This window comes from Notamacropus eugenii, chromosome 5 (genome assembly GCF_028372415.1).
Source record: "Notamacropus eugenii isolate mMacEug1 chromosome 5, mMacEug1.pri_v2, whole genome shotgun sequence".
Lineage (NCBI taxonomy): Eukaryota > Metazoa > Chordata > Mammalia > Diprotodontia > Macropodidae > Notamacropus > Notamacropus eugenii.
Genome location: NC_092876.1, coordinates 345,125,542 through 345,151,998, shown reverse-complemented (window position 1 = coordinate 345,151,998; position 26,457 = coordinate 345,125,542). Strand labels below are relative to the sequence as shown.

The window sequence follows — 26,457 nt, the reverse complement described above, 5'->3', positions numbered from 1 at the left end:
TACTATCAATTTTAAATGGGCAAAGCATGGAGGGCAGAATTGTCTGTCCCTTTCTGATCTTCAAAATTATTTGTTTATATGTTGTTTGCCTAGGGCAGGCTTGTGGATCACTGCTGAATGTCATTACAGCAAACTCAAGATACGTGTTACTGCTTTTTTATGAATCTGGAGCTGAAAAACATATCTGAATGAGAACAACTATATGCATTTGGGGATATATGCCAAAAACACAATGAAAGAACAAGAAAAAAGATATCAAAGGACTTTTCTGATGACTGAGATTAAAGATTAAAATGAACAGAAATAACTCAATTTAATGAACTTTAAGTGCCTCCTGGGTACAAAGCATGAGCAAAGAGAAAAAAAAATCAACTTGTCCTTGAACTTAGGGAACTTGCTTTTTTACCAAGGGATAAAAGGCATATAAAAATAATAAATAAAAATAAATTCAGAAACTACTCTTTCATCTGCAAAAATATAGGAGAAAAAGAGATAGATTTACACATCCAGACTAGTTTCTTTTTCTGAAATCAGGACCATATGCTTTGCTAATGAGACTTTTGTAAAGTTTCTAAGTATTTGAGTGTGGGTCTTAGCATTCAATTTAATTAAAACATGTATTAAGCTCCTACTACGAGTAAGGAAAGGCAGCAAGGAGTAGTTTTTCAGTGAATAGTCAAGAAGACCTGAATTTGAATCTTCCCTTTGACATATACTACTGGGTGACCCTCTCAGCTGTATGCTACAAAGAAGGTGCTAGCCTGCACCACTGGAGGAAGTTACTCACATGGAGTTCCCACAATGGACATATAACAAATGGCTAATGACTAGACAGATATCCAAGTGCCCCTATTATCAAGTCAGACTAACGTTACATTGATGACTCATTACAGTTATCCCTTCCACATCGTGACTTTCCCCTTTGTGGTTTTAATATATTGCAAGTCAGCATAAGAAATCTGAGAATCTTTTGGGAGCTCTGCAGGAGCTGCAGACAAGTGAAGGCCAGCAGATGACACAAAAGAAGTTTAGAAACTCAGAAATGCAAAAAGTATACGTATAGCATTGCATACTATCAATTCAAATTTTACAATAAGACACTGGAAACATCCCACAAAAAGAAAAGAAAAATTCAGACTTCTTCTCTGGTCTGAAGAAAGGGCCACAAAGTTTTACACGGATTTTCCAGAGGGCAGGGGCACTGTACTCCTAACACCTGCAAAATGTGGAAGGGACAGCTGTATAACAATCTGACCAAATCCAAGCTCATCAGTCCTGCGCAGCACAGGGTAAGATTCCCCTCTTCTAAGAAGCTTATCCTTTGGTTATCCTTTTATTTTACCTCTTTTCAGCATTTCCATATGCCTCTATATGTAATGGCACGTAAAAGAGGATCTTTTGCTGTTTTTGTTTCAGGATAATCAACAAGCATAATGTCTCTATCTGAATGTGACTTGGGGGGATCTTTCCTACCCACTGTTGGGCTTGGGAAGATTTGAGGCACTGGCTCTCAAGGGATGAGATGTCCTCTGGCTGTAAACAGTTTATAAAGACTCTGAGGTCCAGGGTTTTATTTTGGGGCTTACTGACTGGAAGTGTTTGTTTGGTCAGATGAGGATTCTGGGAAGATGCTAAGGAGCACCCCCCCCCCCCCCCAGCTTTGAGAACCCAGATGTTGTGCTTCCCTCTCTGTTAACTACAGTTGGAACTATTGGTTGAATTCAGGCAGAGGAAGCCATGTCTGTTGACTTTTAACTTCTCTGTATTTTCTTTGAAGTTCAGGGTGCTGACTCCCTTGAATTAGGTGAATGATATATGTGCATGGTTAAAGGAGCGATACACGTGCTTGATTAAAGTGACTGTTAACCCCTCAACAGTTGTCTTTCTTTTTATGAATGCAGATCTAAGAACCTGGGATAGCAGGTCCCCCTGTGAATGTTGGAGTGCTTACTGATACACTATACCATTCACTTGCTTATATGCTGCCTTACTGTCTTATAGTAGGACCGTGTAAGTTTAATGCTGTCAACTGACTGTGCCACTTGTTAAAGGCTGGGACTGGTGGGTCATGGGGTACCCAATGTGGTGTATGTATGTATGTATACACGTATCATACACATACAATATACATGCATGTAAATATACACACATGTGTGTATATTCACATGTGTATATTGTGTGCATGTATATGTGTATGTATACACACATAGAGGTACCGCCCTTTATTTATTTTTGTACCTTTTAAAGCATTTTTCTCTAAGTCTCCACAAGCAGTAGGTGCTTAATAAATGCTATTTGAATGTGGCTATGGAATAGTATTATAAAGAGCTATGTATTCTAACAGAGCCATAACCCTTCTGGGAAACCAGGGACATTCGGGTAACTACAGGTCAGTGGAGGACTCCATGGTCAGTGAACTTGTGTCAATAATTGCAATTTCATTTCAGGGTAGGTACTTTTGGCTCCCGTTAAATTCAATAAACAACATCAAAGTGTCCAATAACGTGCAGAGCACTGTGCTAGGCCCTGGGAATGGGACCAAGTTTAGGAAAAACAGAATCCCTGCCCTTATAGAACTGACAATATATAAAAGAAAGATATACATAAATAACTATATTATAAAACAGTAAAGGCAAGTGAGGTATGCAGAACTATGTGAAACTTGAGGAAGAAGAGATCATTATTGACTGGATGAATCAGGAAAAGATAATGAAGAAGGCAGCATGTGAGCTGGATTTTAAAGGACAAATAGGAATTCAACCATCACAAGAAGACAGGGCTTGGCTGTTTAGAGAAGGAGAAGAAAAGATATTCCAGACATTGGGAACAGTTATTAACCAAGGTGAGAAAGTGTGAGGCATGTACAGGTGACAGCCAGTAGTGCAGTGTGCCTACTTATGAAGTATGAAGTATATAAAGGGGAACAGATAAAAGGTTAGAGTAGGTCATATTGTGTAAAGTCTTGCATGCTAGGTTTAAAGTGAACTTTATTCAGAAGACAACAGAGACCCACTGAAGGGTTTTAAGAGAGGAATGAATGATGAACAGATTTATACATAAGGAAAATTAATGAAGCAGTGGAATTAGGGATGAACTGGAAGATGGATCCCAAGACTGGAAACAAAAAGATCACAACAATGGGAATGGAGAAGAGAGGAGAGACTTAAGGAATTCTGTAGAGTTAGAATCAATAGGATTTTTGAACTAATTAAGTATATCATGTGAAGGACAGGAAAGAGACAAGGATAATAAGGTTGCAAACATAAGAGGTTGGGTGAATGACAGTCTACTCAAAAAAACACCATCAGGAATAGCAGTTTTTGAGGAAAGAGCAGAAGTTCAAATGTTGGGTTCAAGGTGCTGCTGGAAAAGACTTATCTAGGTAGAAATATTCTATAGGCAGCTGGAAATATGGGCTTGGGGCTCAGCGATCTGCCAAGAGGAGATAATGAAACCACCAGAAGATAAGAGTGCCAAGAACACAAAGGGACAAGGATAAAATATTGGAGGACAGCCATAATGAAAGGTATGAATAGGAAAGGATGAAGATGTAGTGAAGTCATCAGAACAGGAGCTGGTGAAGTCTTACTAAAGGAGAACCACTGAAGTAGGGTCTTTCTGAAGCCCTAGAGGAGAAAAAGTCTAGAAGGAAGGTCAACAGTGCCAAATACTGCAGAAAAGTAACAGAAAAATAAAGCCCTTGGGGAAAAAGCCTTTATATTTGGCAATCAGGAATTCATCACTGACTTTTGAGAGTACTATGGGATAGTGAGAGTGGTGGGGATAGAAACCGGACTGAAAGAGGAGGGAAACTGAAGTGAGTGGTGAGGATTTAGAGGCAACAGACGTGGAAAACAAACAAACTTTTTCAATAAGCTTGGCAGTGTTATGAGATGGAACCTAGAAGCATCACAGAAGTTTCTGCCTTTCTTTTTTTAAAGAATGGTACCTTCACCTCACTTCTCTGCAGAGATGGTAGGTCCACAAGTGTGGTACACTGCACATGTTCTTAGATTTTTTTCAACATACTAATTATTTTTGCTGATTTTCCCCCTCTTTTTTCCCTTTTCTTTTCCTTTTCTTTTTTTTTTATTTTCAGTGTTCTATAATCACTACCATATAACTAAAATTTTTTTTCCCCTCCCTCTCCTTCCTTACCCCCTCACTCCCTGAGACAGCATACAGTTTTATATAGGTTCTATACATATATTTCTATTAAATACATTTTCACCATAGTCATGTTGCATAGAAGAATTAAAATGAATGGGAGAAACCATATAACAAACCAAACTGTAATACAAAAGAAGATGATCTGCTATATTCTGCGATTGAATTCCATAGTTCTTTCTCTGGATGTGGAAGGCATTTTGCCTAAAAAGACCATTGGGCATTTTTTAGGTCCTTGCATTGCAATGAAGTTCTAATTCTATCAGAAAAATTCCTCACACACAGTGGTTGTTGCTGTGTATAAAGATCTCCTGGTTCTGCTCCTTTCACTCAGCATCAGTTCATATTAGTCTTTCCAGGCCTCTCTGAAGTCTTCCTGTTCATCATTTCTTATAGCACAATAGTATTCCATTACATTCATATACCACAATTTATTCAGCCATTCTCCAGTTGATGTGCATCCCCTTGATTTCCAGTTTTTAGCCACCACAAAGAGTGCTGCTATAAATATTTTTTCTTTTTCCCTTTTCTTAAGAAAAAAACTACCTGTCAGATGGCATAAGTCTCTTAGGAGGGGTAGAATACTAGGAGAAATTTTGGTGGTGTAAAAACATTATCAATAAAAATTTATTTTAAAAAAAGAATTCAATCTCATTTTAACCTCAAGTTACAGTAATGAGAATAAGACATATGGAAGTAAGGGCAGCTAGGTGGCACAGTGAATAGAGTACTGGACCTGGAATCAAGAAGACCTGACCTCAGACACTTACCAGTTGTAAGAACCTCGACAAGTCACTTAACCCTGTTTACTTCAGTTTCCTCATCTGTAAAATGAGCTGGAGAAGGAAATGGCAGACCACGCCAGTATCTTTGCCAAGGAAACCCCAAGTGATGTCATGAAGAGTCAAACATGACTGAAACGACTGAACAACAACAAAAGATGGATGTACTAGGGTAAAGGAAATGGTTTGATGTTGTAACATATGTAGAAAAATTCAGGATCCACAAAGCTGTGCTGCCCCTTGAGTTTCAAGTTCAAACCATGTACACGAGGTATTTGGTGAACAAACATTCTTTACTGAATGGATATGACCCTCTAAGGTCACCTGGAGTTCCATGTCAGATGATTTCATACCAGAAGAGGGAAAAAATCAAATACTTTACCATTTACAGAGTTGAAGAACACTGCTCGTGTACTTTTCACACTGCTGGCACCGCCCACTGACCCTCCAACATCCCACAGTTCAATATAAAAGGTCTTTTCTTCCGGTGTTCCTTCCTTATAGTCATGAACCTGACAAGTCAAATAAAGAATTACAGTAACTACTAAATCATGGCTTACATGCATATAATACCTAATGAGTACTGAGCATTTTCAACACACACCATCTCATTTGATGATCATACCAATCTTGTGAGGAAGGCAGGGCAGGTGTCAGTATCTACTCTTTACAAATTAGGAAAACTGGATAAAGACAAGATTAAGAGACTTGACCAAGGTCCCACCACTAATAACCAAGACTGTAACCCAGATCTTATGATTCTATTGTAGCCTGTTGCCTCTCTATATAGTCCTCTGAGTTATGTTTCTTCATAGTGTATGCTATAAAATCACTACTCCATTGTGGGTAAATTTCTTCATTTCTAAAAAAAAAATTCAGATTTCAAACATTGGATGTGGAGGTTAGCTCCCACCATGTACCTCAGGGCTAGAGATAAAGGATCATAGAGGTGACAGTTGAAGATATGCAAGTGAATAAAACTGCCAAGAAACAAAATTTACATAAAGAAGGATGAAGACAGAACCTTGGAGAACACCCATGTGAAAAGGTAGGAGATGGAAAGGAGTGATTTAGTAGTGTTAGTGACATAAGATGGAAGTCAGAAGGGCAGCAGGTGTTGGGGGAAAGTAATATGTTTACTTATGGGTACACTTAAGGTTCATATTATATACCATCCTTCAGTATTTGATTGAGGTGGTCAACTTCATCTTTCCAGATCTCAGCTACGTGGCAACTCTTCCTACATGTACCTCCACCTGGCAGTGTCTCTGGGGAATCTCTCAGGGAAACTCAAAGCCTCCAAGTTCACTGAGTCCAAACACTGAGCAGGAATCTCCCCTATAACACCCTTGGTAAAATAGATCCCCAGCTTCCACTTTTAGACCTCCAGTGACTGGGAGCCCACTGACTCTTGAGGTAAACCCTCTCACCTTTGGATGGCCTTTCTGCAGGTCTCAGTAAAGAAGTATGCATAGAATGATTTTAGACACACACACACACACACACACACACACACACACACATACACACATTTGTGTGTAATGTTAGCCATCTCTGGGGAGGGAGGGAAGGGGAAAAAAAAAGAGGGAAAATAAGAAATTTACATGATAACATTATTATCTATTTAAACGGAATAGCAAGTTGTACATGACAGATTTGCAGTTTCATGCACGGCCCTCTTTTTTAATTATACTATGTTATGGAAATGCTTGTTTTATTCCATAAATTAAAATAAATAAAATTTAAAAAAATAATATATGTCCTATTAAGTTTTGGTGAAAATAATCCTTAGTTGGAGTTTGGGACAATGGGATAAACAATTAGAGTGAATGTTGAGGATATGTAGATAAAAATTGGTTCACCCAAGCCCTGGAGATGGAGAAGTGTGGAGAGTATAGTCAGTGTAGGAGTGATGAACTGGGGAAAACAGGGTAGATGGATCACAAATTATGGTGAAAGATACACTTATTCTGCATGGTGGTGAAACAGAGCTATGATCTACGGGAAGATGGGGAAATGGAATCTAGCTCAACATAAAGGAAGAGAACAGTGAGAGTTGTTGAAAAATAAAATTGGTAGGACTTTGTGAGGCAGTTCTGCACTTGGAGTTGGAAAGATTCCCACTTCAAAATACTTAAAATACTCAAAATACTTAAAAAAAATTTTAAGCCCCAGCTCAGACACATATAAGCTATGTGACCTTTAACAAGTCATTCAACTTCTCTAATCCTCACTTTCCTCATTTGTAAAATGGGGATGATAGAACCAACCTCACTGAGTTGTGAGAATCAAATGAATTAAATGAAAAGTCAACTTTAAACCACTGTATAAATGCTAGCTATATTATCAGTGCTAGCTTTGCTGCTGAAGGCATTCAAATATAGTTTCTATGACCGGAGTGAAGCAGATGACCTCCAAATCTAAAAGTCTATGATTCTGTGAAACTTAATAACACACACAAATGAAAGTGTTTTGTAAATTGATCAACTACTTTGCAAACATAATGTATAATTATTATTGCATTATGGTATAACAATTGACGTTTATTGTGATAACTGTGCTACCCATGAAAGGTTAAAATAGATTTATTATCCTGTTTATGTTTATGAAGATAAGAAAATATACATAGGAGTAAAGTTTACATCTTACATGGTTTCAACTTTGGAAAAATATTGGCACTTGCCTTCTCTTAGTTATCTAGACTATCTGACTGTGAGTTCTAGATAACGAAGATTTTATGATATCCAAGTTAGTATTTTCTTAGATAGCACCTTTTGTCATTCTCAAAGTGTTTCATGTACACCCCCCTCTCCAAACCTCCAACTACATTTAATGGGGTATAGGTATAGGTCCTTTGAAGACAGGACTATGTCATATGCTTCCACTGAAATTTCCGTAACATATTCTAGGCACATAGGAGTTAACTGCTTCATAAATACTTCTGTCTTGAACAGACTTTAAATGACATGACTAAATAGTGTCTTGCAGTGCTAACACTGAACTGTGAGATTACATCTGATTTCACCAATCTGAGTAATTCCTAAGAGAAAGCCTGCTGTTGACACAGTAAGTGGCACCTTCTTCCAAGTCATTACTATCCTAAAAACATAATGTGGTAAGAAGCAATGTAAAACTAAAAGACATTTTTTATGGAAGAAAGCTCTTAAAAGATTTGAAATTTATGGTCATTAAAGATCCTATAGAAATTTTTAGAACAGTGCAGTACACAGATGGGCTGTTCAACCAGCGAGAAGAGGCACCTCAACATCTAAAGTTCTGCTGTTAAAAAGGAACTTCTCACTTGCTAAGATCCTTAGATTTTTATTAAACACCAAATTAATAGTAAATAGGTGAGATCTTTGTCTCATTTTTTAAAATTTAATTTTTTTGGCTACACTTTAAGTTCCAAACTGTCTCTTTCCCTTCCTTCCAACTCTGCACTAGAGAAGGCCACTGTTTCATACAGTTCTTTCTCTGGAGGTGATAGCATCTTCCTTCCTAGGTCCTTTGTAGGGGATGTGAATATTTACAATACTCAGGAAAACTTAGTCATTCACAGTTATTCTCAGAACAATATCGCTGCTACTGTATTCAATGTTCTTGAGCTTTGGCTCACTTCACTCTTCATTATTTCATGTTAAGTCTTTCCATGTTTTTCAGAAGCAACCTACTCATCATTTCTTACAGTACAATAGTATCCCAACACAATTATATACCACAACTTGTTTAGCCATTCCACAACGGATAGGCATCCCCTAAATTTCCAGTTCTTTCCCACCACAAAGAGAGCTGTTATAAATATTTTTAGAACATATAGATTCTTTTCCTTTTTCTCTGATCACCTTGAGAAACAGGCCTAATAGTGGTATTTCTGGGTCAAAGAGTATGCATAGTTGTATAACTCTGGGCATAATTCCAGATTGCTCTCCAAAATGGTTCCATCAGTTCACAGTTCCACCAACAGTGTATTAGTGTCCCAATATTTCCACATCCTCTTCAACATTTGCCATTTTTCCTTTCTATCATTTTAGCCAGTCTAATAGGTGTGGGATGATATATCAAAGTTCTTTTAATTTTGTATTTCTCTAATCAATAATGATCTAGAGCTTTTTTCATATAACTATAGATACTTTCAATTTCTTCATCAAAAAACTGCTATTCATATCCTTTTGATCACTTATCAATTGGGGAATGACCCATTCTTATAAATTCAACAAAAATTATATATTTGAGATAGAAGATCTTAATCTAAGAAACTTTTTAAAAAAATTTTTTTCTTAAATTTCTGCTTTCCTCCTAATCTTGGATATATTAGTTTTATTTGTACAAAACCTTTTTAATTTAATATAATCAAAAGTATCCATTTGACATCTCACAATGCTATTTCTTATTTATTCACAAATTCTCCTGTCCATAAGTCTGATAGGTAATATGTTCCACATTCTTGAAATTTTCTTTTAATCTCTTTAATATCTAAGTCATTTACCTATTTTAACATTATCTTGGTAAATGGTGTAAGATATTGGTCTATACCCAATTTCTTCCAAACTGTTGTCAGTTTTCTCAACAATTTGTGAATTGTTATCCCCAAAGCTTAAATCTTTACAACAGTCAAACACTCATGGCTACTATAATCAGTCACTACCATTTATTGTATTTCTTACTCTGATCCACCTTTCTATTTCTTAGCCAGTACCAGATAATTTTGATAATTACTACCTTATAATATAGTTTAAGATCTGGTACTTTCAAATCTCTTTCCTTTAACTTTTTTTCATTAATTTCTTTGATATTCTTTGTTCTTCTAAATGAATTGCCACTTTTTTCTAGCCCAATAAAATAATTTTTTGGTAATTTAATTGGCACAGCACTAAAAAAGTAAATTAATTTCGGCAGAATTGTCATTTTTATTTTACTGGCTCTGACCCATGAACAATGAATACTTCTCCAATTATTCAATTTGACTTTATTTATATAACAAGTGTTTCATACTTATGTTGATGTAGTTCCTGGGTTTGTCTTGGCATACTTGCAGGAATGCAGTCTGTAGTTATTTTAAATGGTGTATCTCTTACTGCAGGGTTTTGTTGGTGATATATAGAAATGTTGATGATTTATGTAGGTTTATTTTATATTTTGCTACTTTGCTAAAATAATTAGTTCAACTAGCTTTTTAATTCAATCTCCAGGATTTTCCAAGTATATCACCATATCATCTGCAAAGAGATATTACCTCATTGTCCATTTTGATTCCTTCAATTTTCTTCTCTTATTGATAGCATTTCTAATACAATATTGAATAATATTGGTGATAATGGGCATGTTACTCCTGATGTTACTGGGAAGGCTTCTACCTTATGCCCATTACAAATAATACTTGCTCATGGTTTTAGGAAGATGCTTCTTATCCATTTATACCTATGCATTCAAGTGTTTTTAATAGTCATGAGTGCAATATTTTGTCAAAAATATTTTCTGTTTCTATCAATATAATCATATGACTTCTTTGTTCCATTTTAAGTCATATTTCTTGTAATCTTGAATAAAACTAATTTATTAAAGGAAATTAGATACTCTAATAAAGAATACAGAACGTTGCACATATTTTCCAAATACATGAAGTCTAGGAATTGTGTCTGCTGAATGACACTTTATGTGCCATTTTCAGGGACCAGCAAAGTCAGAATCCTTTTGTGAGCAAGATGGTGCAAAGGAAGCTCTGCTACCAGTGATGGGGTAGTAGAAGTGGATGGCTGCCATCACTACTGATAAATGCTTTGATCTCATTTTTAATCTACTTTCCTTACCCTCCTATTTGTTATGCTTCCCTGGCAGTATTTCAACACCCACTGGGGTAGGAAATTCTTCTCAGTTTACTCTTGCCTATTAACCCTCAGCTGGATATACTTGGCTTTGTGCCCAGGTTGTTTTCCTTTTTCCTTTCCACCTCAAAATCTGTCTGGTGCAAATCTCACCTTTTCCTGAGGTCTCAGGGGAAGAGCTGGCCTTTCTCATTTCAAAGGTAACCTCTTCATGGATGTTATTATCTAACCCATCTTTATAATTATTTTTTCAAACTCTCCTCCGGTGACTCTTTTCTTCTCTACCTTGAACCACTGACACAATTACTCTCATGAGGGGAGAAAATACCTTACACCTTCAATTAATCTGTTGTCCCTCTAACCCAAGGTTTCTTAACAGCTTCTGTGGCATCGATCCCTTTGGCAAACTGGTGAAACCTTGCATCCTTCTCAGTATAATATTTTTCAGTGCATAAAATAAAATACACAGATTTACAAAGGAAACCAGTGGTAGTGAAATAAAGATATACTTTTTTTCCCATCAAAGTTCATGGATTCCTTGAAATCTAGGGACCCTGGCTCTAGAAACTACCCCACATTGTTATAATCACTGGGTTTATTGTTTTCTTGTTTTCTTACATCTATCAGTTCATACAAATCTTTATTTAGCTTTTATTTTCATTTTCTCAGTTAAGAAGCATGTAAAAAAATTAATCTGTCCCTCTTGTCTTCCTTTCTCCCACAAAGAGGAAAAAAAAGAAAAAAGGAAGGAAGGAAGGAAAGAAGAAGGAAGAAAAATCTAGCAAACAAATCCCCACATTAGCCATGTCCATTTCAGTACTTCTTATGGTACAATAATATTGCATTATGTTCATATACTATAATTTGTTTAGCCATTCTCCAACATTCTGTCCCAGTTTCCAATTCTTAGTCACCAAGAAAAGAGCTACTCTACGTATTTTTTATACAAGTAGATACTGCTTCTCTTTCTTTGATTACATTGGGGTATAGGCTTAAAGGTGGTTTAGGTAGCTGGGTCAAAGGATATGTAACTTTTGGTGACTTTCTGGGGATAGTTTTAATTTGTTTTCCAGAATGGCAAGACCAACTCATAGCTTCATTAAAAAGGCACTACTGTGCCTGTCTCTCCAAAGCCTCTCCAACATTTGTCATTTTCCTTTCTTGTCATCAGTGTCAGTCTTGTAGGTGTGAGTGAAACTTAAGAATTGCTTTGATTTTTTTTCTTTAATTACTAGTGATTTATAGCATTTTTCCCACAATTGTTGATAGCTTATTTTTCCTCATTTGAAAACTCCCTATTTATATTCTTGGACCATTTATTTATTGGGGAATAGTTCTCAGTCATATATGTGAATTAGTTCCTTATATATCTAAGAAATGAGAACTTTACAAGAGAAATTTGTTACAAAGATTTTCCCCCTTTCTGACCTTTTCTGGTATCTTTGCTCTGGTAAATAAATTATATTGGTCAAACTTTTACATTATATTACTACCTCTTGCTGCAATCAAATGAATAAATTAGGGTTTCAAAATTTCAGGAAAGTAAATTTAAATTATATGCCACATCTGCTTCCAGATTATAAATTAATTCACACATAACAAAATGCTGTGTGTTTGGTTATCATATAATTAAGGAAGTTAGACTTGTATAACTTGTATAACTTGCATAAGTGGTACTTGTATCACTTCCAAAACGAAAAAGTTTTGCAAAAGAAAATTCATTTCCTCCTTTCCAGTAAGTCTGAATCAACCTTGTAGTCAACACTAATCCAAAGATTTCAGTAATTTTACCTTAAGGATGTATATTCAACTCATTAATCCTACCTCTGAAATGAAAACCGACCACTTCATCATGTTGTTCACTTCTATATTTACTTGGCATCTCAGTAGAACAGAAATGAGCTAAATGGGATAGAACTATTTCCAAGGGAGCTTTGAAAAAGTGCATTTTAATGGTTCCACCTATAATCCAAAGGGCCCCACTCACAGCCTCTATTTCAACAGAAGCAGTAATGGCAATATAAAATTACTCTAGAAAACAGTCATTTCAAGCTACTTAGTAGAAAAATTGTAAAATCAAATTCTTTCTGAAGGAAAAAAGTGTTTATTTTATTACAACAGATCATAATTACTTAAATTCCTATAGAATATTTTTCCTCTGAAGAGTCGGAAACAAAACCTATTACAGTTTATGTCCTTGAAGAAATGCAAGCTTTTTAAAGTTGTAGGGCAGAAATGATCAATAAATCCAGACCGGAATATTCAGGAATAAATGGAGGAGAATTTTCAGCTCAGCCCAAGCTCCATTCTTACAAAAAAATATATATGTGCATATATATATATTTTTTTAAATCACAGAACATTAGAACTAGAAGGGATATTTTTAGCTCAACCCTCTAATAATGATGAAACTGGGGCCAGGAGGTTAGGAAATTTGCTCAATTAGTTGGAGGCAAGAGCACAGGTTTCCCAGCTTTGTTTTTTTTTGTAAATAGTATTTTTTTTCCCAATTACATGAAAAGATAGTTTTCAACATTCATTGTTTACAAGATTTTGAGTTCCAATTTTTTCTCCCTCCCTTTTTCCTCTCCCCACTCCCCAATATAGCATGCAATCTCTTACAGGTCATACATGTACAATCATGTTAACTTATTTCCACATTAGTCCTATTGTGAAAGAAGAATCAGAAAAAAAGGGAAAAACCACAAGAAAGAATAAAAAAAAACAAAAAAAAACCCCCAAAAGTGAAAATAGTATGCTGTGATCTGAGTTCAGACTCCACAGTTCTTTCTCTGGATGTGGATGGCATTTTCCATCATGAGTCTTTTGGAACTGTCTTGAATCACTGCTGATCATCACATAATGTTGCTGTTACTGCGTACAACGTTCTCCTGGTTGGTGCTATTTTCACTATACCAAATAACCCAATAGACTGTAGATATGACTTGATTTTTCAAAAAGGAACTAGTGAGTACCAAAGAGTCCAAAATAATCAGTCAAATGCATTGTGAGTAGCATGGCTTTTTTTTTCCTAGTGCTTATATGTATGCTTGGGGTCTATAATGATGGGAACACCTAACACTATGTACCTGGATTCCTACTTTGGGGAGTCTATAGGGAATTCTAGTTTTTTTTTTCAGTGTAGTGTACTTTTTGAGCAACAGGGAGGGAGGGGCAATACAAAAGCATTTCTAACATCCCTGGTATTGCTCTTCCACATAAAATGTATTCTTTTAAAAGTTAATAATTAATGAACAGGCACTTTTCAGAAGCAGAAATCAAAGTTATAGTCATATAAAAATGCTCTAAATCATTATTGATTAGAGAAGTGCAAATTAAAATAACTTTGAGGTACTACCTCATACCTACCAGACTGATGACAGAAAAGGAAAATGAGAAATGTTGGAGGGGATATGGAAAAATAGGCAAACTAAAACATTGCTGGCAGAGTTGTGAACTGATACAACCATTTTAGAGAGCAATTTAGAACTATGCCCAAAGGGCTATAAAACTGTGCATACCCTTTGATCCAGCAATGCCACTGCTTGGTCTATAACCCAAAGAGATCAAAGAAAAAGGAAAAGGACCTTTTTGTACAAAAATATTTATAACAGCTCTATTTGTAGTGGCAAAGAATTGGAAATTGAAGGGATGTCCATCAACTGGGGAATGGTTGAATAAGTTGTAGTATATGATTATAATGGAATACTATTGTACTGTAAGAAATGAGAAGGATGATTTTAGAAAAACCTAAGAAGAGACTTGTATGAACTAATGCAAAGTGAAATAAGCAGAACCAATAGGATATCTTACATAGTAATGGCAATATTGTACAATGATCAACTGTGAATGACTTCTAGCTATGAGCAGCAGTACTTGTGATCCAAGACAATTCTGAAAAACTTACGATACAAAATGCTATCCACCTCTAGAGAAAGAACTGATGGAATCTGAATGCAGATCGAAGCATACTTTTTTTTAAACTTTATTATTCTTGGGACTTTGGGGGTCTGTGTTTTCTTTGCAATATGGCTAACATGGAAATGCTTTTCATGACTGCCCATGTATAGTCGATATCAAATTGCTTGCCTTCTCAAGGGGAGGGAGAGAATTTGGAACTCAAAATTTCAAAAATCAATATTAAAAATTTTTTGTTATATATAATTTAAAAATTAAATTAAATGTAAAAAAAGTTAATATTTATTAAGAGCTAATGCCTTGTAATTTAATCTATCTTCTTTGGGCCCTTAACTAGCAGGGTTATAATCTACCTACAGAATTTAAAGCTTTAACTGTTAGATCTCCAGTTTGATTTGACTATGCCATGTATTACCCACCCCCCCTTCAAAAAAATTATTAAATTAAGGCCAGTAGTGTCACCTTCCTCATAACACTTGCTATCACCCAGCAGCCTTCTAATTAACTTCAGGATTATTTTACTCTACTAACTTTTCCCCCTTTCCCCTTGCTGATCTCAAGCATATCCTCAGGCCTTAAAAAAAAAAAAAAAGACTAGAACCTTTTATTTTAAAGATTATGCTCTATGAAGGTGGTTGCATGTTTACTTGGTAAGGCTAAAGGAACCATCAGGGCCTTCTTCACCATTCCATGATTTTAGAGTGACCTGGGATCATTCACATGGTTCTGCTCTGTTCCCTCTGGAAACCAGTTTCAGGAACAGGTCATTTGTATTCCATGTTCCCTCTAATTTGTTCAAGCTTTCAGTATTGTAAGCACATGAAAGTTAAAACAAAATTAGTCTCAGCTATGGTTTCTGTACTACTCCATAATTAAGACAAAAGTAGCAAGATATTAAAACAACATCCCCTATATTCCCCACTCCCCTGTTTCCAATCCATCACCTTCACTTAAGGCAGGAAAGGGTCAAATCAACAGAAGCATCCCAACTATAAAGTGACATCTTTGCTGAGGTGATCCCAGAACTACTTGTGTGGAACAAACCAAAGTTGTGCTCTATCATATGAACAGTTGCACATGGCTCAGCCTTATCAGAAATCTAATGTGTGGACCCAATGACTAGGAACTAAGGTTAAAATGCCAAGTCACGCAACCTGGTAGGTCCAGTAATATACTGAGACAGAAGTGTACTGGATAGCACTTTGAGCCAAGTCTTTATCAAAAAGTTCTTGGACTTAACCTATTTAACAGTTTAGTTTGACCCTGTAATTTAAAGGCATATAATGAATTCTGAAAGAATTCATTTTCTTAGCTAATATAAACACAGTTTTGGAAAAACTAAAATCTAAAGACTACATACTCGGACATCCACTGAGCAGCCCACGGTCCAGGATGGATTTCCCAACACCTGATTTTGACACAAAAGATGAACAAGTGAAGATTTCCCAACACCTGAAAAAGATATAAATACTTCAATTTGTGTATATATTGGAATCCATCTTCCCACCGCTCAGTACAAAACCTTGCCTCTTACTTTATGGAGATTAGAGGCATCCATCTTTAACTCTCCTCCCCTAATTGAAACCTCAAAATCTCCCTATAAATGTATCCATCCATTACCATCCCTTCTCCCTGCCATGACCAAATTCTCCAATTGTGTCCTATATCTTATCACCACACAACTTCAAGAGCTTACTCCAGTAAGCATTCCCTCTCCCCCTTCAACTTCCCCCAGCTCCATTTTCCCTCCTTCTCTCTCTTTTCTTCAATATCTCCCTATTTACTAGTTTCTTCCAGACAGCCTAAAACCAAAACACAACAGTCGAGCTTTAAAAAAAGACAACAAAACAAAATATCTGCCTTTGACATTACTGTTGCCTCAAGCTATCCTCCTGTAACTTTTGGGGGGAGGGGGGAGACCTTCTCTGCCTAACCTCTAGAAGGAGTAGTGTCAAATCACTGCCTCCACTTGCTACTCACTCACTCCTTAACCTCTTACAACTAGTTTCTAAACCTACCATATGATTAAGGTCTCCAATGATGTCTCACCTGCTAAATCCAAATGCTCATTTTTTTTCCCTCAGTCCCCAACCTTCTTGACCTGTTTACACTTTTCGTCACTGCTGACCACTGTTCTTCCTACACTCCTTGTCATCTCCTGGCTTCTATGACATTGTTCTCTCCTAGCTATTCTCATATGATAGGACTTTTAAAATCTCCTTTGATGGCCCATCACCTTCTTGCCCCTCTAAGAATGGGAGTTCCCAGGTTCTGTCTCAAGCCTTCTATTCTTCTTTTCACACTCTCTGCTAGAGTGATTGTATCTAATGGTTTGGGTTCAATTATCACCCATAGCAAAAATCTACAGAAATCTGTATGTCCAATGCTAATCTCTCCCCTTTGGAATCTGGTGCTATATTACTAGTTGCCCACTGGATATTGTGCACATACACATGCACATCCCCCACACATTTTTTAAACCTGGGTCACTATGATCAAAAACCCATTAGAAAACCTACTGGTGATGAATCTCGTTGCTCTGAGCTACACTGATCCTAAGACAGTAGACAATCTTTCACATTCCAAGGCTTTCCAGCTTTATAAAAGTTGACTTGCACTCCTTTGGGAAACGAAGGCCACCTCCCAGCCATGAAGCACCAGAATAAGATTGCTGTGGTGGGAAAGAAGATGGCTGATAAAGTCAGAGGGGCAAAGGATAAAACATGGACAAGCTGAGGGTTCCACTGTTATACATGAACTATTGGAAAAAATAGAGATAAGCCTTCGGTAGGGATGGGTAGATTCTCTAATAGGATGGTACAATAGAAAGGACACTGAATTTGAATTCATAAGACTGAGTTCTGAATCCTCGCTTTGCAGCATCCTGTTTGACCTATAGCAAGATATTTCACCTCTCGGACCCTCAGTTCCCTCATCCAATGATCTCTAAGGTCCCCTTCAGTTCTCAATTCTGTAATGCTATGGATGAATGAATGAAATCTCTTATATGCTGATAATTATGACTTAGCCAAAAGACTCAAACAAGAATCACATATGATGAGAAGGGGGAGAGCCAGCAATTTGCATGGATGGAAAGAATTTTCACTCACATGCTCAAGAGCTCTTAACCTGGAAACTTTGTCTAATCATCAAATTGGCCATATTACTAAAGGAGCTGAATTTCATCCATGTAAACAATCCTGTTTTAAATGAAATCGGAAGACATACAGAGCAAACAGAGGAGGATGATTTGCTCTCATGCCTAAGGACAGTAAGAAGCATCATGTCATGGACCACTTGGTCACCTTGCCTTCAAATGCTCATGATAACTGAGCTGATGGGCAAGGGATGAAACTGGGAAATTCTATGAAAACTTTGCTAAGATCATCTTGATTCAATTCTGAAAGGGAGAAGACCAGCAGCCAAATGAGTCATTTGTATGTCAGATTTAGGGCTGAGAAATCTTCCATGCCAATCCTCTCGTTTCACAGCCGAGGAAACTGAAGCTCAAGGAAGATAAGTGGTTTGCTCAAGGTCACTTACATAAGGAGTAGTATGAATACTAAAAGACAGGTGCAAAGCGTGGGCAAACACTAAATGAAACCCTAAAAAGTGAAGCTGCATTTTGACAGGAAATGTCTGGTGATCAGTTATTTCATAATCAACAATCTGCATGCAGTCAAATCATTGACTGTTTAGAGCAAAAGGGATAAGTATTTACTAAGACTTACAGTAGTATCCATCTAACTTAAACAAGCTGTAAAATCTGAAAAATGGAAACTGGATAAAAGACAATTCAATGCAACAGGCATTTATTGAGTAGCTGTTATATACAAGATACCCACTGTGTGTTAGATGCTGGAGAATATAAAGATAAAAATGAAATGGTCCCTGCCCTAAAGTTGCTTCCAGTATACTGGGGGGAAACATGATGTACATGGATAAAGATATTCAAAATATATACAAGTATACGTAGAGTAACTTTGGAGGGAGCACCTTCCCCAAGGCTTCGGAAAAGACCTCTGGAACAATATGGTCCATGAATACACTATAAAGATTTGAAGATAAAAGTGGTCATGTTATGCTGGAGGGTTGGAGGGATGGGGGACACAGACTTTGCAAACATACAGATGATGCTGAGAGAGATTAAATAATAATGATGATGATGATAAAAATAATAGCTGACAGTTATATAGCAATTAGTATGTGACAAACACTTATGCTAAATGCTTCACAATTACTCCCATTTGATTCTCACAATAACCCAGAGAAGAAGGTGCCATGAGTATCCCCATTTTGCAGATGAGGAAACTGAGGCAAAGAGAAGTTAAGTGCCCTAACCAGGGTCACACAGCTAGTAAGTGTTTGAAGCAGTATTTGAACTCAGAACATTCTGATTCCAAGTCTAGTACTCTATGTACTGTACCAACTAGCTATACTTTGCTCTTCCAAAACCAAGTTTTTCTCACCATGATCTTCAAACTCTACCCTGCCTCACCCAGTCCATTATTCCTGCATTGGCTACATTCTTCTACCTTCACAATTTCAACCCTTTAGTTGGAACCAGTCCAACTTGCTACCATCCTGTAGTCCCACGCTCACACCCTGTAAAACCACAAGCCTGGATTCCTCCCCTCATCCATCCCTTTTGCTCCTCATCACATACTCCTGAAGAGAGCTAGAGGAATTCATCTCCCCTTCCCCAGTGCTACAAAATGAGATTGCACCTAATCACAGCTGGGTCCTTATTCCAGTAAGGCAATCCTTTTACTCCTCCCTAACTGTTTCTCTCACTAACTCCCCACAAGACCTGTTCTAAATCTTCCCTCCTCAAGACTCTCACAGCCCCTCTTCCCCCCACCCTGCCAGATGAGTAAGAGAAAGTAAAAGAAATTGAGTCATTTCACCAAAAGCTCCCTCTTCCCCCCCTCTCATCAGACAATTCCTTAACACCATTCCTGACCATTTTATCCCTATTTAATGAAGTGATGGCTCTTCCTATCAAGGCTGACTCCTCTACATACACTCTTGATACCAACCCCTTCCCATCTTTTCCAAAAATTGGCCCCATTTTCACCCCTCTCTCCTCTAATCTTCAATTTTTGGTTCCTTCCCTGTTGTCTACAAATACTCCCAAATCTCTCATCCTTAAAAAACCCCAACTAGGTCTCACCAAACCTATCTATCTATCAACCTATCACCTAACTATCATGCTGCACCTCTCCTCTCTACCTCAGACAAACTAGGACAGTCATTCAAACACGGTGCCTTCACTTTCTCTCCTCTGAAACCTCTGCAATCACACTTCCAGTCTCATTGTTCAAATGAAATTGCTCTCTCCAAAGTTACAAATGATTTCTTGTGAAATCTATAGTCATTTTTCAATCCTTGTTACTCTTAAGCTCTGCAGCATTTGACTACTCTCTCTTCCCGGATGAGCTCTGAGTTTTCAAAACACTGATTTTTATTTTCTCGATTATGCGCCTACATTTCTGATTTCTTTCTGTCTCTTTTGATAATTCATGTCACACTCACTGTTGTAGGATTTCTTATCTTTTCTTATTACACTCTCACTTCATGTTCCCATAGTCTCCACTGCCATTTCTAGGCTGATGATTACCAGACCTGTCTATCTGTCCTAAGCTCCAATGCTGCCTCATCAACTGCTTACTGGACATTTCAAACTGAACGTCTGGGAGATACCTCAAGCTTAACATGTCCGAAATAGATCTCATCTTTCCCCAAAACCCATCCTCCCTTCCAAACTACCCTATGGTTATCAAGAACACCACCATCCTTCCCATCATCCAGGTTCACAAACTCAATGTCATTCTTGACTTCACTCTCACCCCACACATTCAATCAGTATCCAAATCTTGGCATTACTGTCTCCACAACATCTTGTGCCTGTGTCCCTCATTCTCAACTCAAACCACCACCACCCAAGTTCAGGCCTTCACTACCTCTCACCTGGATGACGGCCTCCCCACCTCAAGCCTCTCCCTATTCCACATAGATACTAAAGTGATTTTCCAAAAGTCAGCTCTGATAATGTTATTCATATCTCCTCTGACCACTCAAGAAATTCTAGTGGCTACTTATCACTTATAAGATTAAAAACAAACTCTTGTTTTGTATTTAGAGGTTTTTACAATTTGACCTCTTCTTACACCTAAATCCCTTTTATGTATCCCGAGATCCAGCCATACTAGCTTGGTCTATTTTTGTTCCATATACGTCTCTCCATCTCTGTGCTTTTACGTAAGCCATCATCATTCCCTATGAAAGGCACCCCTTTCCCTCAACTCCTGGAGTTCTTGGTTTAGGTCAGGACTCAGTTCAAGTGCTACCTTCTACAGGAAGCCTTTCCTCATGACCTCAGCTGCTGATGCACTCCCTCCCAAAATGGCACAGACACACACAGAGACACACACAAAGACAGACAGAGAAAGACAGAGGCAGACAGAGACACACACATACATGGCAGCTAGGTGATGCAGTGGATAGAGCACCAGGACTGGAGTCAGGAAGATCTGAGTTCAAATCTGGTGTCTCCCTTATTACAACGTAAGCACCCTTGAGGCAGATGTTGCTTCACTTTTGTCAGTATCTACCTCAGTCCTTAGCACAGTGCCTAATAGACAGTAAGTGCTTAATATTTGCTTATTGATAGATGTACTGAAGAGTCAAGGATAACTATGAGATTCCAAACTTGGGTGAATGGGAAGACGGTAATGTCATCCAAAGATATAAGAAAGTTAGGAAAAGAAGTGGGTTGGGGGGAGAGACCATGAGTTCTCTTTTAAACATGTTGAATTTGAAATATCTAATCTGAATACTTATTCAGGAGACATCTAGCAGGCAGTTGGTGATGGATGATTAGAGGTCAGGTGAGGGACAAGGGCTAGGTTTGGAAGTCATCTGATAAGAGATAATCTGATTCTACGTGAACAAAAGAGATAACTAAATGTAGAAGAGAGAAATTTTTAAGACAGCTGGCATTATTTATCCCTTTAAGATTTGTGAAGCACTTTACACATTTTATTCCTTTTGGATCTGACAATAATTCTGTGGATTTGTTTTTTTGTTTTGGAGGTACCTAGGGTTTAGTGACTTGCCCAAGATAACACAGCTAGTAAGTGTCTGACGGCAGATTTGAACACAGGTCCTCAGATTCCAAAGCTAGTGCTCTATCTACTTTGCCACACAGCTGCGCCCCCCTTTTCCTCCCAGGGATTAGGTTTTATAGATGAGGAATCTGAGGCTAAGAAAAGTTAAGTGACTGGCCTCAAGTTACCATAGGTCCTTCCTTCTCAAAGAAGACCAATGAGTCAAGAAGGGTTATGTTTCCATTTGCAAGTGAATTAGATTTAAGTGAGGCAGTGTTGTGCAAAGTCACCAGCCTCATCTTCACCTGAAACATCTCCACTCAGTGGCAATATGCAGACCAGGATGACTGGGGATGGCCCCAGATGCAGTGGGAAACCCTGACCTTTTTTTAAAAATACAATTTATTTTTCAGTTCTTAACATTCACTTCCACAAGAATTTGAATTTAAAATTTTCTCCCCACCCCCCATCCCAGGACAGCATGCACCCCATCCACCCCTTCCTCCAGTCTGTCCTCTCTTCTATTACCCAGCCTTCTTCCATCCCCGTTCCCCTCTATTTTCCTGTAGGGCAAAATAGATTTCTATACTCCCTTGCCTGTATATCTTAATTTCCAGTTGCATGCTAAAGCAATTTTTAACATTCATTATTAAAGCTTTGAGTTTCATATTCTCTTCCTCCCTCCCCACCCACTCTCACTGAGAAAACAAGTAATTCAATATAGGTCATACATGTGTAACAATGCAAAGCACTTCCATAATAGTTATGTTGTAAAAGGCTAAACACATTTCCTTCTGTCCTATCCTGCCCTCCATTTATTCCATTCTCTCCCTTGACCTGTCCTCCCATAATAGTTTTTGCTTCTGATTATCCCTTTCCCCAACTTGCTGTCCCTTCTATTATCTTCCCTCTCCTATCCCCTTCCCCCCGCCTTCCTGCAGGGTAAAATAGATTTCCATATCCAATTGAGTTTGTGTTATTCCCTCCCTAAGCCAAATCCCATGAAAGTAAGGCTCACTTATTTCCTTTCATCTCCCCCATCTTCCCCTCCATTGTAAAAGCTCTTTCTTCCCTCTTGTATGTGAGATGATTTGCTATATTCTACCTCTCCCTTTCTCTTACTCCTAGTATATTCCATTCAACAGTAAATTTTATTTAGGTATTTTCCATATTCAGCTCACCCTGTGGTCTCTATGTGTGTGTGTGTGTATATATATATATGCATATACACACATACATATATACACATATGTACATATATACACCTATACATGCGTAATATACACATACATACCCATTCACACCTACAAATATATGTGTATATATGTATATACACACATACATATATACACATATGTACATATACACACCTACACATACATACATACATACCCATTCACACCTATAAATATATATATGTAAATATATATATGTATATACATATATGTTCCCTCTAACTACCCTAATACTGAAAAAGGTCTCATGAGTTACAAATAACATCTTTTCATGTAGGAATGTAAACAGTTCACCTTTAATGAGTTCCTTAAGGCTTCTCTTTCTTGTTTACCTTTTCATGTTTCTCTTGATTCTTGTATTTGAAAGTCAAATTTTCTATTCAGCTTTGGTCTTTTCAACAACAATGCTTGGAAGTTCTCTATTTTATCGAAATTTGATTTTTCCCCTAAAGTATTATATTCAGCTTTGCTGGGTAGGTGATTCTTGGTTTTCAACCTAACTCCTTTGACTTCTGGAATATCATATTCCAAATCCTTCAGTCCCTTAGTGTAGAAGCTGCTAAATCCTGTGTTCTCCTGATTGTATTTCCACAATACTTGAATTGTTTCTTTCTGGCTGCTTGTAATATTTTCTCCTTGACCTGGGAACTCTGGAATTTGGCTACAGTATTCCTAGGAAAGAAAATTCCTTCAGGAGGTGATCAGTGAATTCTTTCCATTTCTTTTTTACCCTCTGGTTCTAGAATATCAGGGCACTTTTCCTTGATAACTTCTTGGAAGATAATGTCTAGGCTCTTTTTTGTGATCATGGTTTTCAGGTAGACCAATAATTTTTGAATTATCTCTCTTAGATCTATTTTGCAGGTTAGTTGTTTTTCCAAGGGGATATTTCACATTGAGTTCTATTTTTCATGCTCTTGGTTTTGTTTATAATTTCCTGATTTCTCATAAAGTCATTAGCTTCCATCTGCTCTATTCTAATTTTTAAAGAACTATTTTCTTCAATGAGCTTTTGGACCACTTTTTCCATTTGGCCCATTCTGCCTTTTTAAGGCATTCTTCTTCTCTTTGGCTTTTTGGATTTCTTTTTGCCATCTGGGTAAGTCTATTTTTAAAGGTGTTATTTTCTTCAGCATTTTTTGGGGGGTCTCCTTTAACAAGCTATTGACTCACTTTTCATGATTTTCTTGCATTGCTCTCATTTCTCTTCCCAATTTTTCCTCCACCTCTCTTAGGTGATTTTCAAAAACCTTTTTGAGCTCTTCTATGACTTGAGATCACTGCATATTTTTTTTTGGAAGTTTTAGATGTAGAAACCTTGACTTTGATGTCTTCCTCCGATGGCATGCTTTATTATTCCTCATCCAAAAGGATGGAAGAAAATACCTTTTCACCGAGAAAGTAACATTCTATAGTTTTATTTTTTCCCCCCTTTTTAGGGCATTTTTCCAGTCAGTTACTTGACTTTTGAGTCCTTTCTCACGTGGAGGGTATATTCTAGTGACCTGTAAGTTTACAGGGACCTTCCAGTGCTAGACTATAATTCTATGACCCTATGGTTTTTATATGGTTTATAGCCTACCCTGCAAAGATGAACACTGGGGAAGTGTATCTGACAATCACCGTAAGCCAGGTGAGGTCCTTTAAAATACCCAGCCCTCTACAAGGAAGAGGGCTGGGGATGATTAAAGAGAAGGAAAAGGTCTAGGATATTTGTTCACTGTTCCAGAGCTTAGCCCTTGGGGCTGAGAATCTCCTGCTTGAGGGAAAATAAGCTTCAAGTTTGAGACTCTGAAGAAGCAGGATGGGGGAGGTTTTCTAATATAATGATTTCTGCTCTTTCTTCAAGCAGCAGCATCCAAGGGCTGTGCCGGAAGCTGGAGGGAGTGCAGACTAAAGTCAAAAAGCATCTGACAGAGTCCAGCAGAGGTGCTGCTTCCAGGCAGGAGTAGGGGCAGTAAGCCCAGTAAACCAACACCGACTCAGTCAAAAGCACATGACCAGAACTCATCAGGAGCCCAGCAGTTCACTCCCAAAATATGTTCCCCAAGCGTGGGCTCCTCAAACATGATCTCTACGTTTGCTCACTCTCTCCACTGAAAATGTATATAGGTATGGCAGAGTATATGTTGCCTTATTGGGGAAAGGGAGAGTGTGGGGGGGGGAAGATCTATTGTTCATTCCTTATTATGCTATTTTATTAAGTGCATTTTCTTCAAAATAAATGTGTCCTCAGGCTCACTAGGGAAGAAACAGACACATCAGTAGAGGTTTGTTCTGTTCTGAGTAGATGCAAATCCAGAGTCTCTTGAACCTGGAGGAATTATTCTATAGTAAGAGGGAGTGAGAGAGGTAAGCTAAAATCAGTTTGGGGTTTTTGTTTTTTAGTAGAAAGCACCATACTGACTCCCTTCATTTATGAATACTCTCTTATTTTACAGATGAAGGAACTGAGACCAAGAGTCTCGCCCACAGTCTAAATAGGATTTGAATCCCGGCCCAATCAGCCTAGTGCCCTTTTCCAAGCCGGTTTGGGACTGTGTTGTCAGGTGGTTAACGGAATAGAGAACCAAGTGTCTGGTTTGCACAGATACATGACTTAAACGTAAAGCTGCAGAGGACGGAGGAATGGAAGTGGTGCTTAAACACAGTCTTGCCGGGTCAATAGGACAGAAGGAAGAAAACAGCAGGGCAAGGCGAAGTGTGAATGTTAGCGGTGTTTTTGGTGATCGATAAACTTGACGTGAAATTTAATTTGCAATTCCAAGATCCCTTTTCCCAACCGAGGGTCAGCAAACTGCAGTTCATAGCCTAGATCCAGTTGGCCTGGCCCCAGGCAGCAGTCCAAGCATGGTTTTTGGATTTTTAATGAAGGTTTTTGTTAACTCGGTGGTCAATTCCCTCCTTCACTCCAACGACTGACCTCCCTGGCTTCCTTTACGTACCTCTTAGTATCCTACCTCCAACCCCTTGGAATGACACTGCCTTTCCCGTCTTTGTCCTGGATATAACTTGCTTTGTCACTACTTGTTGGCATGTTCTGTCTCTCGCTGGATGGTAAGCTCCTTCAGGGCAGGGAGCCTTTTCCTCTTTTTTGTATACCCCTCGTATTTTGACAGTTTTAGGCTGTCATTCCTGTGACTACGATCTCCAACGATGCAGACCCTCCTGCCCCAACAACACCCTCACAGGCGTTCACGTACTTTTAGTAGAAAGGAAGCAAAACGCCTGGAGAAGTAAGGCACAACTAAGAGTAGGCCAAAAGCATGGGAGCCAAGGAAGAGGGAGCCCCGCCCACACAAGCGACCTCCCTAGCTAGGCCCTCTGGGAAATGTAGTTTTCCGTTCCCACGGAGCCTCTGACTCCAGCCGAAAAACTTAAAAGCGGGGAGAAGAGCCATGAGGAAGGAAGCGAACTTCGGCAG

The 26,457-nt window shown here is 38.0% G+C and overlaps 1 protein-coding gene across 1 annotated transcript in view; it reads right to left on the bottom strand.

Annotated features, from left to right (window-relative positions):
- Positions 1 to 26,457, bottom strand: part of RABL3 (RAB, member of RAS oncogene family like 3) — a 57,261-nt gene that overhangs the window by 30,482 nt on the left and 322 nt on the right. The window contains exons 2-3 of the mRNA XM_072613891.1: positions 16,050 to 16,141; positions 5,332 to 5,461 (exon numbers count right to left, since the gene is read on the bottom strand). Coding sequence (XP_072469992.1) covers positions 5,332 to 5,461; positions 16,050 to 16,141 — 222 coding nt within the window. The remainder of the gene's footprint in view (positions 1 to 5,331; positions 5,462 to 16,049; positions 16,142 to 26,457) is intronic.